This window comes from Zymoseptoria tritici, chromosome 20, assembly GCF_000219625.1.
Source record: "Zymoseptoria tritici IPO323 chromosome 20, whole genome shotgun sequence".
NCBI lineage: Eukaryota > Fungi > Ascomycota > Dothideomycetes > Mycosphaerellales > Mycosphaerellaceae > Zymoseptoria > Zymoseptoria tritici.
Genome location: NC_018199.1, coordinates 149,018 through 165,853, shown reverse-complemented (window position 1 = coordinate 165,853; position 16,836 = coordinate 149,018). Strand labels below are relative to the sequence as shown.

At 53.5% G+C, this 16,836-nt stretch overlaps 4 protein-coding genes across 4 annotated transcripts; 2 read left to right on the top strand and 2 right to left on the bottom strand.

Annotated features, from left to right (window-relative positions):
- Positions 1–8,981: 8,981 nt before the first annotated feature.
- MYCGRDRAFT_98029 (uncharacterized protein) lies at positions 8,982–9,524 on the bottom strand (the record flags this gene model as incomplete). The annotated part of the gene is made up of 1 exon (XM_003846877.1): positions 8,982–9,524. One exon carries the CDS (start codon positions 9,522–9,524, stop codon positions 8,982–8,984), a length of 543 nt encoding a protein of 180 aa, XP_003846925.1.
- Positions 9,525–10,169: 645 nt separating this feature from the next.
- Positions 10,170–11,917, bottom strand: MYCGRDRAFT_98028 (uncharacterized protein; the record flags this gene model as incomplete). The annotated part of the gene is made up of 4 exons (XM_003846876.1): positions 10,170–10,422; positions 10,709–10,804; positions 10,959–11,224; positions 11,894–11,917. The coding sequence occupies 4 exons, from the start codon at positions 11,915–11,917 to the stop codon at positions 10,170–10,172; spliced, it is 639 nt and encodes a 212-aa protein (XP_003846924.1).
- Positions 11,918–12,237: 320 nt separating this feature from the next.
- MYCGRDRAFT_98027 (uncharacterized protein) lies at positions 12,238–13,200 on the top strand (the record flags this gene model as incomplete). Its single annotated transcript, XM_003846921.1, has 1 exon — positions 12,238–13,200. One exon carries the CDS (start codon positions 12,238–12,240, stop codon positions 13,198–13,200), a length of 963 nt encoding a protein of 320 aa, XP_003846969.1.
- Positions 13,201–15,863: 2,663 nt separating this feature from the next.
- On the top strand, positions 15,864–16,566 carry MYCGRDRAFT_98026 (uncharacterized protein; the record flags this gene model as incomplete). Its single annotated transcript, XM_003846922.1, has 3 exons — positions 15,864–15,875; positions 15,971–16,007; positions 16,070–16,566. The coding sequence occupies 3 exons, from the start codon at positions 15,864–15,866 to the stop codon at positions 16,564–16,566; spliced, it is 546 nt and encodes a 181-aa protein (XP_003846970.1).
- Between the last annotated feature and the right edge of the window lie 270 nt (positions 16,567–16,836).

Genomic DNA, 16,836 nt, shown 5'->3' with positions numbered 1-16,836 from the left:
GATACTTCCGCAAAAATAATAGAGAACACAGATATAACTACTCTATTATCGACTCCGACAATATAAGCATTTCGTAGAACATAAGAGGGCTAACTACGCAAAAGACAATCTCTTTAGCGTCTAGAAAACCCGATACGAAATAGCAAGATAATAGGAGATTAATAAGGTACCTAGGAATACAAATAGCTACCTTAGTCGATTTCTATAGAGCTCGCTAGGAAAACATAGAATAGGAGGAAGACGCGCTTTAACTAGTGCCTTCTATACTATCCTATTAGGATACGGATACCTAAAGTCCTATCTCTATTGCTTTAGACACGCAACGACGCTAGACTACCCTTACGGACGACGAGAAACAGTAGAACACCTCGTATGTAGCTACCCTATCTATAATGTATTTAGGCTACTACTGCTACAACAAGCACAATCTCTACTAGAAATAGTAGAAGATAAGGAACTCTAGAAATACCTTACTACCTTTCTCTCGGATATAAAGATTGCTTCTAGGTCCTAGTACCTAGTAAGAGGCGAAGACGAGACCGTCTAGCCTATACTCCTTTTACCTTTCTTTATTTGTCTTTCTTTAAAGTCCTTCGATACTAGCTTACTACTATCCTAGGCACGGGTCTTTCCCTAAGGTTAAGAGATACGAGAGAACAACGATTATACATAGATAGACTACTGTCGCGAGACAGCTGTCCTACATAGTTATAGACTCCTATAGGACGTAAATAGAACAAACAAACAAACAAACAAACAAAATATAGTAGAGCAATTAACGGTGTATTTATAGAGCCTATAGCTACTTAATTTATCTACTAGCCTTACTACTATAAACAACACTACTACTATAAACAACACCTTCTAGCAACAGCTGGTATGCCTTATTCGGACTAGCATGCTATTAGCATGCCAGTCTACACTAATAGCTGGCACTGGCAAGGGGGGTTATGCCATGCCATGCCAGGCCAACAAGCTCACTGCTCACACTTGCATACCTTACTCAATCTCTGCGCATATATTACCTCGTCGACCTTACTACTATCATCGCCCGATCCGCGCGACGGCAACTATACCACTTTCACCGCTTTACGACAACTTCACCACCACCGCCGACGCCATCCTCCGCGAACACCCACAACCATCTCGCACTCGTGGTTGAACAAGAAGAAGAAGAAGAAGAAGAAGAAGAAGCAGGATCTCATTGATCTGTCCACCGAGGCGGGACTTGAGCTGTGATCTTTCCGGTAGATCAGCAGGTTTCTTTCTTTGTTCAGGGCAGGCAATAAACGGAGAGACTTGGAACCCGCCTGTGAGGAGAGTCATCGTACGAGCTGCGACGGTCTAAGAACTTCGCGCAATAAGAAGGACTCGGAGAGAGAATTGTCAACATCACGCTGACAACTCGGTCGCAAGTCAACACCAGCAGATTCATCCTCCAGCACTCAGAACCCACACCGCCGTCGCAAGTCAACATCAGCAGATTCATCCTCCACCACTCAGAACCCACACCGCCGCATGCTACGTTTAATACACTGGCAATGGTCTCTATCGGCTCGCACGAAGGCCTCGAAGTTTGGAAGGGCAAGATAAGACGGATATGACAATGGGTCTATGCAAGGTATGAAGGATATGGACGAGAGGGACACTATGGCCATGAGGGGAAGCCAGGAGAGACACTACGAGAATGAAGAAGGCGTTTCGGACATTGCGCCTGTCAGCGAGATGTCCGCCGCCGGGCGCAGTTCGCCACCAAAACGAGGGCAGGGCTACTGCCTGGTCCCAAATCCTACGCCTCCGCAACTGGAGGGACCCTCGAGCTCTTCGCCACGACCATCAAGCGCATCTCTGGCACAAACCAAACTACACCTGTCACCGAACCCGGAATCCCCTTGCTCAATTTCGAGCAGGAGGACAAGGAGGCGTCTGGAAACAATCTCCCGGAGAGACGGCTCAGACGGCCGATGGCGCACCAACTACGAACAAAACTACACCCGTTCCCGAACTCGAAGAGGAGGCTACGACAGGACAGAACGACGAGGCGCCTCAAGAAAATCTCCCTTGGGAGACGGCCGAGACGGCCAAGTCCGCTGCAAATCCTAGGATGGAAGATCAGAACGTTGCCGCCTAGTTAGAGGACGTTAGACGGACGAAGACCATTAGGACCGATCCAGTTACAACCGAGACACCAACTGTTCCCGACTTAGAACTTGCTGCGACGGACAACCCAACGTCAAGCGACTCACTGTTGACCATTATGACCAACTACGATGAACCGAATGACACGCACCACGACCCAAACTCAGACGAAGGCGGCCAACTTGACGGACCAAGCGTTGTCCTTGATTCGCCGGACTCTCACTTTCCATAGCCACCTCGCACTCTTCCGAACGGCCGTCTGCCCTTCCTTACGGAAAAGCGTGCTCTTGCCTGGAACCTCAGCAATCCGCAGACCTTCTGCCGATGCGCTACAACGCTGGATCCAGAAGGCAGTCGTCGACCTCGTTACGCATTAGAGTGCTTTCCCACCGAGCCGATCACCTGCGCGGCAAGCTCAGCATACGAATCTATGCTCTCGTGGGTAGCCGGTACACAGATAGCACAAGCAGCCCGAACAATCGAACGAAAGGACACGCGAGAGCTGTTCCGAGTTGCTAAATTCTCGCCCAGAACAATCGTCGAAACCCTGCCGACCAGGCCCACGCCGACGATCACTGGGACCTGCGGACCTTGACCGCAGTCCACCACGAAATGTTCAATCTGATTGAGCGCGCAGATACGGAAGCGACTACTGTACATACACGCAACCAATTTGAAGCGCATCTTCAAGTCTCCGTGACCAACAATGTTCCCACCAAGCTCCTCGCATTCCGCATTAGACTGTGAAAACGCATGTCATCTGTCCAAGTGCCCTCGCGCCGCCCTTCCCCAGATTCCAGGACACCTTCAGTAACGCGGCGGAAGTACACGAACACATGTCTCAGGAACAGGTACAGGACTGGAAGGCACATCGCCAGCTTTGAGTACCACGCCCACTCGGTCTTAGCCCCTGCTCCGATCAAAACCACGTGCAGGGATCTAGCCTGCACAATCTCGACTTCGAGGACAAAAGACCGAACGGCGATTAGCTAGGTCGCCTGTCCCGGGATCAGCTCCAGCGAATTATACACCAGATCCACGGAGCAATGCGAACCCTGAAGCTGGCCTACGAGGACGAATGCCAGCGCCGAACCGATGTATAGCTCTACCTAGGTAAGCCCAAGAACATTACCAACCTCCTTCACCAACACAGGTACCTTGTTCTCCCTATCGTGTGTCAGACACAGACCATCTTCCAACCCCCATGGTCCGTGCACTACTACCTAGGCAAGTGACTCTGTTAAAGAACGGAACGATTTGGGCGGGCGTGTAAGTTCCCCGCGTTCCGATTTTCAGCAGAGGCAAGAGCCAGGCTGTTAGCTTCTCACCGTCTAGGCGCCTAGGCGGCGTATAGCTTGCAGCCGGATCTTGACGGCGTCTTTCCGCACCACAGTACCTTCTCCCGTGTGCCTCTTCCTCGGTCGCCGCTCATAAATCATAGTCCTCCCGCCACTTCCATCCCGTTCTGCGAAAACCTCCTCTCTTTTCTATTCCCTGATCTTGTACTGCAAGACTGACTTATTTTCATCGCCTCCAACGCTGGCAGCGGGATTATATTATGGCGGACAACAGCTTCGTGTCTCGCTTCTGGTTAGAACGGTTTGTAAATAACTATCCGACCACTGCTCCTTACGCTCTGGCATAGAGCCTGTCCTCCGACCCTGCTCCGTACGCCTACTCTACGAAGACGCGAAGAACATGCCTCTAATCTCTCTTAACTTATGCATAGTTAGCACAATCATATCTTTATTAATTTTATGCTTCTGGTCGGGATGGACAGATCTACTAATGTCTATCTCTCGACTCTCGAGCTGTCGGATCTTGAAATGTATAATGTACAGATCTGCACATTTTGTACAGATCTGTACACTCGTGCGTATGTACAGATCTGTACGTTATCGGATAGCTTAAGGGGTCGCGGTTTCTTTACCTCCGAGTCTAGTTGCCCTTAGGCAAGAACACGTCCTAATAACCTCCTCTCCGAACAGTCCGAACAAACTATCTTTATAAGCACATTCGGTTTACGACTTCGCTGGAGCGCAACTCCGCAACAGGTACTAGCACTTTCCCTCGCAACATGCTTCCTTTGCTTACTGCGGAATGCCGGCCTTTCCCGTGGCAGGCGTTGCTAGTTCCTTAATGCATAATGCTGCAGCCCACCGCAGACCACATTCCAGACAATCCAACTAAGGTGGCGCCGTGCATTAAGAAGTCTTAATGCAACCGTCCCGATAAGTAGTGTTCTAGGCATGGCGCAGCAATCCCTCCACAAGCGGAAGGTACTATGCATGTCGATTAAGCCTGTGGGAGCCAATACACTGCACGTCCTGGCCGTATATGCTATTAAGGTCCGCGGGCTTTGCCGTAAGCATTGCAAAACATATCGAACTCCCCGTGTCCACGGGTGGCAATCCCGGCTTCCTTCGTCCTTAAGCACTGGACTCCATCAAGACTTTCTCCGGAAGGATAGTGGCTCCACGCCCACGGAACTAAAGCCCTCGAACGAAAGCTCCCCAGCCTGACGATTCGCAACTCTGCTAACATCTCCTGCTGCGGCTCCTACTCGCTATGGCCTCGAGAGGACGGAAAGATCATTGCAGTTGCATTAAAGCAGATCAAGACGTGGAGCAGGCGCAACAGGGAGGAATGAACGCCTAGATGATTTATTACCGATAGCGCTGGACCTGATCAATGGCGGTGAAGCTCGCGTCCGGAGAATAAGTCGCCCGACACCTTACTCGACGACTCTTCCACTTCTAGTGACCTCGGAACACTGCCGACGATTTAACCTACGCAAGTTACATACCACGGACAGTCAGAACAAACCTGCCGAGGATGAGTGGTTTTGCTCAGGTTGCAGGACTCGACCGCATCATTTTCTAGCCTGCTTGTGACCAGGACAACTGACGTGCCGAGTCGCCGGCACCTGCCTTACCTATTCGATCGTCTCCTACAGCACCAACCACGAAAAGACATCTAGGGATACCTCCTCGCATCCAGCAAAGGGACAAGGAAGGGAATAGTTCCGTGGAAAAGACGAGGACAACGATCGAGGCACGTAGGATGGCGGACTCCGAGACTTAGACCCAGATAGCGCAGACCGCGGCTCTGGAGACAATTATAACAAGGGCCTTAACCTCGAGAAGCGCAATCCTGGTGAAGTCGGTCGAAGACTCCCTCTGGACTCTACCTTAGTCTTCCCTCGCCATAAAATGTGCCGGACCGTTTACAGCATGCTCGGGCCCGATAAACCATGAACATCAAGCCCGACTCACATCAGCCAATGCAAAATAATCATTTCGCTGCGGCGTCTTCAGCCGTTCATCATACACTGCCAGACACATTATTCGAATCCTGGTAGAGTGTCGTCCTACGTCTGGAGACTCCTCAAGCTCGACCGATAGACGGCGAGCCAGGAGGTCAGCCGCGAATCTCATTGCCACCTCTCCGTGTCTTATTGCCGCACGTAAAAGCTCTGCAAGGGCTTAAGCATATGCCAACTCTCGCGCCTAGCTCATCTTCTAACACGAAAGGGTGCGCTACTGGACGACTTCAGACTCTCTTGATCCGAACATTAACACGCGGACACCGTTTTGACTGCACTAGAGGACATCACTTGCACACTGGTGGGAATTTAGTCCGGTATTGTCGTCAAAAGCATGTCTTCCTCCTGGACACCGACTCTTCACCACTGCGTGTTGGAAGGTCTCATCTTTCAAGCTTCTCGCAGCGCGAGCTGTTCCCTGCGGGCAATCGATTTGATCCGATGTATGCATACTCCATTCGTCGATCGACTCTCTCTACAACGCCAGAGTGTCCAACAACCCAGCAGCCATTAGGCATCGACGATCATTGCGACAATCCAATGCCGCTATTAACCCGCCTATCCGCACGAACGATCGCATGCCTATCGCCGACGATCACCAACTCCCGCGCCAACGAGAATAACAAGACGCAGCCGACCGAGAACAGCGTTAAGCCGAGGAGGAGAAAACGACCGGTAGGGAGTTAGCCAAGCTCGACTACTACAACCATCCTGCATGACCTCTCTCGGCCTTCCCCTGTGCTGCATCTGCCTTGGTTCCTTTGACTTTGCTGCTGGTCGCAAGCGTGGATAATGGAGACTCGCACAATCCGCTCCTTAGACCAACAACGCTTTGGACTCAATTCGCTATATCCATACTAGTACGGCAAGCAGTGTAAACAATAGGATTCCTTATTGCATCTACACGTATGCTTTATCTCAAAAGACCGTCGAATTGCTGATATGCAACCGCACACGATCCATCTCTCGCTGCAACCTGTACTCGGCGGCCCTTGCGAGCTCCGCATCCCTGCAGAGAATTAGCATATCTTCCAAGTGGGATGGAGGGATGAGCGCACTCTTCATCGGCCGTCTGCCCATCGAAGAAGTTTGCGAATCTCGCTATGCTTTCGGCGATTGCTCTCTGTGTGACCTCGATCAGACGCTCGGGCGAGATAGCGTTGGCAGGGTTGTTCAATTCGCCGACTAGGTTGAAGGTAAAACGGTACATCAAAGCCCACGGAATGCAGTCGATTCTCCCTCGGATAAGCCTTTAATACTTCCGCCCAAGCTTCTTGCTTCTAGCGCGGGCCTCGAGTCCTGGGCCGCGACTAAAGAACATCTCCAGCCCGCTGTAGATGCATGCAGCTTTAGTCAGGCCGAGTCGTTGTCGTTGTCGTAGGTTTTCGTTGGTCTCCATGATTCTCCGTGGCTCGGTGGCGAGGTCGGTTGCGTTGATGGTATATCGAGCGGACCTGTCTCAGGAATCGGCAGGTCGATGTCCAGGACCGGGATGCAGCGAGCAGGGCCCTTTTCAACGGGACGTCGTTTGTCGCCGAGTACCCAACAGCTGTCGTGGCACATTCCCGTGTTACCATTCTCTGTTTCCGATTAATATACAGTCGGATGCCATGCCGTTCGTTCCCCACTTCCACCCGCCGAATCCTAGCATCCAGAACTTTATGTCGCTCTTCCTCGACGGTAGATCCACTCGTCAAATCTGCGCCAGAGGGGTCCTGGTACGAGTAAGCGGATTTTGTCGGCGATAAGGTAGTTCTATTTTCGCGCCGACAAGCGGGGGCACTTGGTCTTGTTCGATGTCGTCTGGCCCACGATGTGGTAACTTCCCAGAATAGGATGTCATGCCACCCGATAAGGTATGCAACGACGCTCGAAGGCAATTGTCACTCTTCACTCGGACTGTCGCCAAAAATTGAATAGCTAAAGCTGGATTCTTCCTGGCAGATGTCGCTCTTAGACATGGTCGGGCTCTTGGGCATCTAAGGGGGGGCGTGCGGGAGCATGCGCTTAGTAACGTGCATGAAAGACCTCCCTGCGGTCTTGAGTCTTAACCGACAGGCAGGATACGGTGGAAGGGTCGTGTCGGGCACGCAAAGATCGTCAAGACGATATGGTCCATCTCTCCAGATCCAACACTACGGCCTTTGGATTTCTCATGCTCCATCGCACGTCTCTCGACAATATACCTTAGGGTCCTTTTCGGGGTAAGCGAGATGTACGGCATGGAGATGTGCGCCGGCATGGAGATGCAGGGCATGGAGAGACGCAGGGCATGGAGATGTACGCCGGCATGGAGATGCCGGGCAGAGAGAGATGCCGGGGAGAGAGAGACGCACGGCATGGAGAGCTACCGTGGTCGAGGCTTCAGCTTACCGAACCACTCTTATGGAATCGAATTAACACTAGCACTTGGACCAATAAGATGGTCTTTTATAGTTTCCGGAAGATGGGCGGCACGGTAATTCGTGTTCTGATCTCCCTGCTGGTCCAGGAAGAGTGCACCATTTGCGGAAACCTTTAGAAAGAGGACTTTTGGCGCTTCGGTCTGACACTCAAACCCAGGTCCGGACTCTCTCATAGAACTACGGAGTTGCCTTGATCATCAGCCGAAGCGGATATGAACTCCCTCGAGCGCGGGCTGTTCTTGGCCGACGAGCGCGAGGACTTCGAGTGGCAGGAATAAGTGACAGCGTCTGCAACGCTGGTGCTGACTCTGCCCTGGCCTGGTTCATCACATGGAACGATCGACGCCCGCTTGTGCAAGTGCTCGGATGTGCCTCTGGCCGTCATCGGGCCATTGCGGCTTAAATACAACAGCGACGCCATTCACCGGCTCGCCGAATCGTCCACCACAGCCTGGAGCCGATACGTACGACCAAGGCGTTACTGCTTGTTTCGATTTACCGCGCTTCGCCATCACCGCACTTTACATCACCGCACTTCACCATCCATCATCACACTTCCGGCACCATCTTGTCATGGCGGACTCCGTTATGTCTGTCTGTCGCGTCACCGTAATCCGTTCGTCCAGACCCCATCGTCCGGTTCGGCGATGTACGACGGACGCCCTGAGATGGACGCAGAGCAGCAGCGTTTTCCCAGCGCCAATCAACATGCTGGGAGAGAAGCGGACGACCTGAGTGAGGACTGATCCTCCGGCGACGAGGACACTAGTGAGACCTTCTCGTACGATCGAGTATACGCTCATCGGCAGCGTGCACATGTTGGACGTCCACAACCCGCTTGCCCATGAAGGCTAGGACGCCCATGAAGACCAGGACACCAAAGGAGGCCGAACAAGGCCAAGATCCTCGATGAAGGCCAGGATCTTTAGCGTGTTCCAGAGTCTGCCGCAAATTGTTCCGTAGTCGGCAAAGCTATCTCCATTCTCCGGTCTGCGCGGTAGCCATGGTGGCTTGAAGTTGGAAGCTTCATGGAGTGTAGCACGTATAACATGGTCTGATCCAAGCTCTCAAAGACCACGTCCGTCGCAGTTTCGGAAGCTGAGTCTCAATCGTTAGCGGAGGCGGGAAAGACGAGTCTTGGTTATCGTCGGAAGATCGCAACCACTCCCACCACCCCCGGCCGTATCACCATCCCTCCCCTCCGCTCCTCCTCCACCCTCCTCCGCCAGCATCCCTCCAGCATCTTTGGTGCGACCCTCTTCCCCTCCTTCGTGCGTTACTTCCCGGTATTCGTTCGGATGAGAGACGTCTCCGCCCGCTCCATTCGCGGCGGGAGAATGCGGCGAGGACGGGAGTACACTCGAGAATGAATCTTGTTGTCGTCGTCGACGAGACCGACCAGATCGTGCTGGGTGATGACGACCATGTGTCGCTCCGCCGGTTACATCTGATCCTCCGGGCGGTTTGAACTCCCACATTCCCGAGGAGGGAGAGATGCGGAAGTGATTGCTGCTGCTGGCCTTGGGAGGAGCACGTTTTATGTCTCTCTCGGCGTCTGCATCGTCTTGTTGCAGTTGGTTTCGCAGCTGCCAGTGCTTTTGGCGTGTGCGGGTGAGGAGTTCGTCACTGGTGGTAGTACGAGGGGAAGAGGTCATGGCGGTGGTGGATCTGAATTTCTGTCCCTTCTTGGGCGGTCTTTTTACAGCAGTACTGGTGGACTGACAACGGAGATGCAGCAACACGGGTCATTATGCAAGCACCCAAGCGATTGTCTGAGCTCATCTCGATTCTCGTTGTCACGCAGCACCACGCCTTCGCCAAGATGCGCTCTCTCTCCCGACGGCACCCTGCGTGCGGCCTTTGCACAACGTGATCGCCACCGACGAGCACTGCCGGCAGCATCAACCTCCTATCCTTGAATGCGACACAGCAGCACAGCTTGAAGAGATGTCTTGAGCACTACCCCCATGATCTCTTCATCCTCGTTACGCATTTAATCACTCTCAGCAACACAAGCTTCGAAACCACAATGGTTGGTCCGTTGACATCTTGCCCGGCCCTGCTCCATGTTCTTCGACCATGCTAACCGTCGTTGACCAGTCGTTAATGTCCCACTCTACGGGATTCGCCCGGATACTATCTGTCCACGCTATCTCGCCCAGAACTACGCTATCTTGAACGATCCTCTACGATCTCCGGAAGAATGTGAGCCCATTCTCCAAGAATTCTTCAGCTCGAGATCCTACTTTGGTAATCCTAACTTTGGGACCTTCGCCAATGCTTCTCTAGCCCCGCACAGATTAGATAGAAAGACCTCCCGGTTCTCTCCTAACAATATTACTACCTTTTGCAACGCCCTCGGCATCTGTAAGCAACGCATGCCGAATGTCTCCGAATCGATCGACCTCGTCTTCGAGTTTATCGACCTGTCGTTTGGCCGGGAGTTGGCGGCACAGTCGGTCTTGTTGCGCATCTACCAGTTCATCCATCCGCACATCGTCGATGAAGAGGTCCCTGTGAGGACGAAGCGGGGAGAGGCCGACGGCAAGGTTGCTAATGATACTATCATGCAGTTGGCTCGGGTGGGATCTTCGATGATCCGGGCAAGGCTTTGACCGGATTATCTTCTTCTTCTTCCGTGGCGGCGGACCCAACGATCATCGGGACGCCAGGGCTGTTCAGTCGTACCTCTGCTAGCACAACAGCCAGGACACCGACGCCATTCAGTCGTACCTCTGCTACCAGATGGCCGCGTGCCACCTCCAGGAACAAGACGTCGGGCGTTTCTTCATCATCATGTCCAGCCTCGCATCCACCCGCCATCCCAAATGTCGCTCACCGGTCGTTCTCCTCATCCTCTCCATCTCCACCATTTTCACCATCACCCGTGTTATCGAGAGAAGTCTCTCCATCATTCCCATCGAGAGAAGCTTCTCTATCATTCCCATCGAGAGAAGCTTCTCTATCCCTACCATCGGCTTCGCCACATGTCGCCATCCTCCAAACCGACCCTACACGATCTTGCTCCCCTCAATCCGAGTCCCGGTCTTCGAGTGGGCCCCAACCAACAGACCTCGCAGCCCGCGCACTCATCACCCAGTCCGAAGATCTCCACCGTCAAATGTTCGCCCTCGTCGACAAAATCTGAGACCTCCCCTGCGACCCCAACACCACCTCTATCCACACCATTCTTACCGCTGCCCAAGCCCGGCGGCACCTCGGCCTCCTTCCGAGCATACACCACCTCCAAATCGAAGCCCTCCCCACGCTCACCCGCCTGCACTCCGACCTCCTCAGCGCTACCCTGCAATCCCTCTCTGAGAAGCAGCACGCTGTCTCTCAAGCACAACTCGAACTGGTCAAATGTCAGCAAGAAGCCGCGTCCATTATGCAGGAACTCCGTTGGCAGACGACGTCCAGGGACAATCCGAGTAGTCTGCAGCGCAGGGCTCGAGCACGCGACGCGAGGGTGAAGTATCTCAGCCAGTCGGTGGATAATCTTATGGGACGCGATGATGAGGAGCGGAGGACGTCTCGGGAGGTGTGATGGGATGTTGTGGTACCGGGCAAGGGAGATGGCCTTGCCTTCCCGGGGACGAGACGAGCGCACCTCATCGGACGGCCATCTGTTATTAAGCATGCTATGGGCTGACCTCCATTCACAGTGACCACCTGGGAAGCAGGCTCGCGTTGCTCCATGTCAACCAGCGTAGGCGCAGCAATGTCTGCACACGGCCGAAGCCAACTGTGAGAGCAAGGCGTGCAAGCGCATACCACAAATCTCCGACACCGTAAAGTGCGGCGTTTCAGATCATGGACTGGTTCCCAACGAGATGTGCGTGACACGTCTCATTTGGCACCCCGGCCGCGTGGCGGTCTGAAGGCGACTTGAACGGATAACTCAGGGTGGTTGTGGTGGAAGTCGGCTACGGTGCAGCGGCATGCTTGACAAGGGTTGTCTACGGCTGGTCGGATCAGCGAGTGATTGAATGTGTCGTGCGTCGATTCCCAAGCCGGATCTTACCTCATGCTCCCAGGTCACGTCCATAGGTTTTGGTTGACAAAGGTCGCTCGCTCTTCGAGGGATTTGTGTCTCTATTTACTAGCCCTTATAGTAACATTTTTTTTCAGAGCTTCTTGCCTCTGCTAGTTTAAGGGGTAGTGGACTCGTCCGCTCCGGCGACGAATTTTTACACCTGCCTAATTAGGAAGTTGCGGAAATTTCCCATTCCGGTTTAGCGCGAAGCCATATCGCTTTTTGCGAGTTGCGGTTTGGACCATTACTCTCTCCTCTCCTCCACAAACTTCCAATCTTTTGTCGATTCTATCGTTTGTCGATCCTACAGAACGACTTCACCTCATTCACCCATGGCCACCGTCTACCATAATTTCAGATCGTTTGAAACAGAAAGCTTGGCGGGTGTTGCAAACGGCGCCCCGCTCGCTTCCTCTCCAGCCCATCGATCCTCACATTGGTCCACCACCGTGCCACCTCTCCGAGCTCCTAACAGTCTCCATCTGCTGCAGGCTGCCACCATTTCCAGTCCTTCCGAACACCACCGACACCGCCAACAATACGCCGCATGGCACCGCGCTCTTGCCGACCACGAACAAACCCTCGAAACGCGAGGGTCGCAAATTCTCGCCGATCGCGAAGCGTGTGATGCGGAGATAACTCAATCGAGGGCTCTCGCTCGGAGCATCCAAGACTTGCGCGGCCGCATGACTGCGGAGATGCAGGAGTTGGAGACGTGGCAGCTACAGCTGGAACACCAGCAGGAGGGTCTCACGAAGGACAAGGCGCGGATCAAGAAGGAGAAAGACAGGCTGGCGCATGAGAGGATGGCTCTTGATGCATGGGACGAGGCGGTGGAGACGAGAGTGGAGGTGGTTCAGAGGCGGGAAGGGGAGTTGCAGACTTGGCAGGAGGAATTGGAAGCGTCCGAAACAGTGATGAGGAGAGAAATTGCGGCGTGGCAGGAGAAAGCAGCCAAGATTGAGCAGGATGGAAGAAATCTTGGACAGCTCGTGCAGTGCGCGGACGGGGATCGGGGAGGCAATCAATCGAGCGGTTCTTCGAAGAAGTCGAGCGTAGGAGAATGGGAAGCGATGGAGGGGGAGCACAGCACGCTTGACCAAGAGATGGCGGCACACGAGATGTCACCGAGCGAAGCGAGTAGTCATGCTCCGTCGCTCACGCTCGTCATCCTTGGCCGAGAAGCATCTCAAGAAGAGGAGGAGGAGGAGGAGGAGCAAGACCAAGAGGAAGACCCAAGAAAGCGTAGAGGACGACCACTTCATAACATCTGCAAGATTTCATGCCATCATTAAAGACATCTCCCACGAAAGTGATCTCCTATGACAGGGGAGTCCATCCCGCCATGCAACAATGCGCGGCATACTACTCCTACCGACGTCGCGTCCCATTGCCTGCCTTGCTCGCCACACTGCCGCCTTTGCATCTCCCGCCGGCACCGCACATGATAGATCGGAGGGCTCTAGGCAGAGCGTTGCAAGAAGCTGTGGACGGGGGGTGGGATGAGACGATCAGAGCGGACGCGGAGGATCTACAGGCGGAGCGGCGGTTGCTGGAGCGGTTCGAGAGGATGTGCGAAGTGGATTGCTGAGTCGAGTGGCTGAAGCGCAGGATTAATAACTGCACATCGACGAGACGTTTCTGTTGGCGATGCGACGGGTGGGACGGATTGTTTTGGCGACGACGGCATAATGAGTCGAGCCCGTCGTGAGGACGAGGTCATTGGACTTACTCGATATCTTGGCCGCCTCGTTCAACGCCTTATGAGTGCTACTTATACCACTTCCCTTCACCACCCTCTTCTTCATCTCTTCATCCACTTCCAAATCTGGCACATCACCGACGGCAACATTTCAACCTCGGCGAAATATGCGACACCACCAAGCACACCTCCTTTCCACCTTACCGTCCTTCACGCTCCATCAATCTCCGAACAACGCACTGCGACGAGCCTTCTCCGTCAATGCACAAGAGCACCTCCTACCTCGGCTTGCTAGCATCCCACAGCATATCCACAGCCTACCACAGGCTCCACCAGCTTATCTCGCCACTCCGGCAGCAGTGTCGTCTGCCTCCAGCTCCCCTGCTACACCAACGCCGCGGAAGTCGACAACTTCTTCACAAGACCATGAAAAGAATGCTGGTGCTGACAGGATCATGCACCGTGCGAATGGAGCTCAGCAGGGCGAGGTTGCTTTTCCCCCTTGTCGCCATGGACGTCACGACGACGACAGTCGTACGCACCGCCTCACGCTTTTGACGACCTTGGCACTACCTAAGCCAAGCGGCGCCGGCGGCTCTGCAAGTTTCTCGCGCAGGCGAAGAACGTAAGGAGCAGGTCCTGCCGACAGAACTGAAGCTCGCATAGACGTAGTTCAGCAGGTGAAGGCTTTTGTTCCAACAAAACACGCGGAAGCTGGACTGGTATGACTGCAAGCGAGACTTAGCCAAGTACGCCGCTGTCGAATGTGTTGCCACGCTCGGCTATGTAGTATACGCCTTACGGGACAGAGTACGATTCGCAAGGACATTAGACAGTCTGCTGGACCACTCGCATTAGCCCGACGAAGCATGCCCTTGGATGGAGTTTTTCGCAAGGACATGGCTATCAATGATGTGCCACCCGTCGCCGACAAGCAGAAGATATGTCGCGGGTCGGAAGTGCGGCTACAGATGAAGCAGTACTAGTTGATTTTTTCTTTGTCAACGCTGTGTCGGACTTCACCTTCAGCGGCTGTGCATTTGGCAGTCTAATATTCCTCGACGACACGAAGGATCTCATCTTGAGCTTCACCGCCAATAAGCAGCAACTTCAGCAACGACTTCGACCATGTCGTTCCTACGTACATGAAGGATCGTATCTTGAGGTTCACCACCAGCAAGCAGGACTTGAAGAGTATCCGCCGACATGCCGCCTCAGAACTAACACAGCGGGCTGTCAATGACGATGAACGGGACAAGTGAGACCTCTCCCAGACGGATGTAGGGTTGTAGCGGGAAGATGTGGAGGATTGGACTTTGCTCGTCTGTTCCTGCTATTCACGAGCCTTTTCGTCGTGTTCGGGGCGCTGCAATCTTCAAGTCAATAACTTTGCGGGCAATCGACAGTCTTCAGACGTAAGTTCAATGCGACCTCACAGTGCAACACATCTTCTACAACATCGACAGCGGCTCGTCTTCAGCACACCCGCCGCCGAGCAATATGTCGGCGGTCCCTCTTGACCCATCAATGCCGCCATGCTCTGCGCCCGACCTGGAAGATTCAAAATACCGTAGACATGGGTCGATAGCAGCAACGCCTGGCTGACTGTCCCTTGTCAGCTATCAAATCTCGCCTCAGATGAAGATCCGCATCTTCGCACTTCTCCAGCAATCAAATTCCGTTCCGGAACTCACCGAACCCGGATCTCCACCTCATCCAACCCGCAGCCTAGATCTCCTTCCAGCTACTCTGGTCCCGGAACCCACCAAACTCGTCTTCACTTCCTCTGGCCGATTGCCGTCATCAAGAAACACCCCGCTGTCGCCCGGACACTTACTGCGCCATTCGTCGACGCCTTTTCTAAGCGATGGCGATCACCCGGCACTCGAACTTCCTTATCGCCGCCGGTGTGCACTCCTTCCCGCTCCTCGTCGACCAAAATTCCGTCAACTCGGTACTGGATGGCCATTCTTCCTCCTGAGAAGAACTTCTACAAAGCTACTTTCTCTACGGAAGACTTTGTCGGTGATGAGTGAACTTCAAAACCTCGGAACATCACACCTGCATCATCTGCCATACATACTTCTCCTTTTCCTCGACGTTCAATCAGATATCTACGAATAGAACGGTGTCGAGTATGAGAAAATCTGTGGTCTGTAGGCTTGTGGGGACGGAACGGACGATGTGCTCATTGGAGGCTCTGTTCAACACTATCCTTCTGGCCCCCTTCTACATTATATAGCCTAAACGACTGCAATGCATACTGCCGTATGTGCAGTACGGGAAGTTCCTTGCTACTATTGCGTTTCCAGACAAGTACGTCCGTGTCGTCCTGGGGACCGGCATTCTACTTCTATTCAAAGCGATCTCTTGCACCCTGCTTCTTCCTCGCCCAGCACTGTCAGCTTATACCATCGCGTCCGAAGATTATCACAAATCTCCCATTACGATGAACCAACCAGATCAAAATGTCGACAAACGAGCGTCTCCTCCCCCTCCGACCCGATTTTGCATCGCAACGCCCTCGAAAAGAGCGATGATCGGTCCAAAGACTCCTTCTCGCGCTGCTCGCCTTTGCAGGCCTACGTCAAGACCTCCTCCCGCTGCTACTCCGTCTCCGAAACGACTGCAAGACCCCGAATCTCGCCCTTGTACAATCATCGTCGCGACGCCTAGCAAACGGGCTATGAAAGCCAAGCAACCCGGCTCCTCCCTCCCCCTCCCTCCGACTTTTGCGGCGTCGACACCTTCCCGCATACCCCTTCAGACGCCGAGGAAAGCCGTCTCGGCAGTCTTTGCGACTCCCGCAAAACGCCCGGTCCACAATACCGGCAGACCGAGTTCGACTCTCCGGCGGGCAGAGGAGGACATGGAGTTCATGTTGGCGAAGGCGAGACGACGCCCCGGCGAGACCAGCCAGATGTTGGCTTTCGATCGGGCGAAGAAGGACGACAAGTAGCTAGTTTGCGTTTGCGCTTGTTCTGGGGATTGTTCTTGCTTCGATCTGGGTATTATAGGTTTTGATAGGAATATAACTTTACCGACGAGCAGTGAAGATACGAGTGTATCTCATATCTTTCCCTTAGACGTTATAAGATATCAATTGCTGTCTATACATACCGACTTACCGACTCTCGAGCTGTTTGTTTGACCCCTAGTCGACGCAGTTCCGCAACGTTGTAAAAAAAGCGTAAGCAGTGGAGCCATCAATCGGATTTGTGAAGAGAAT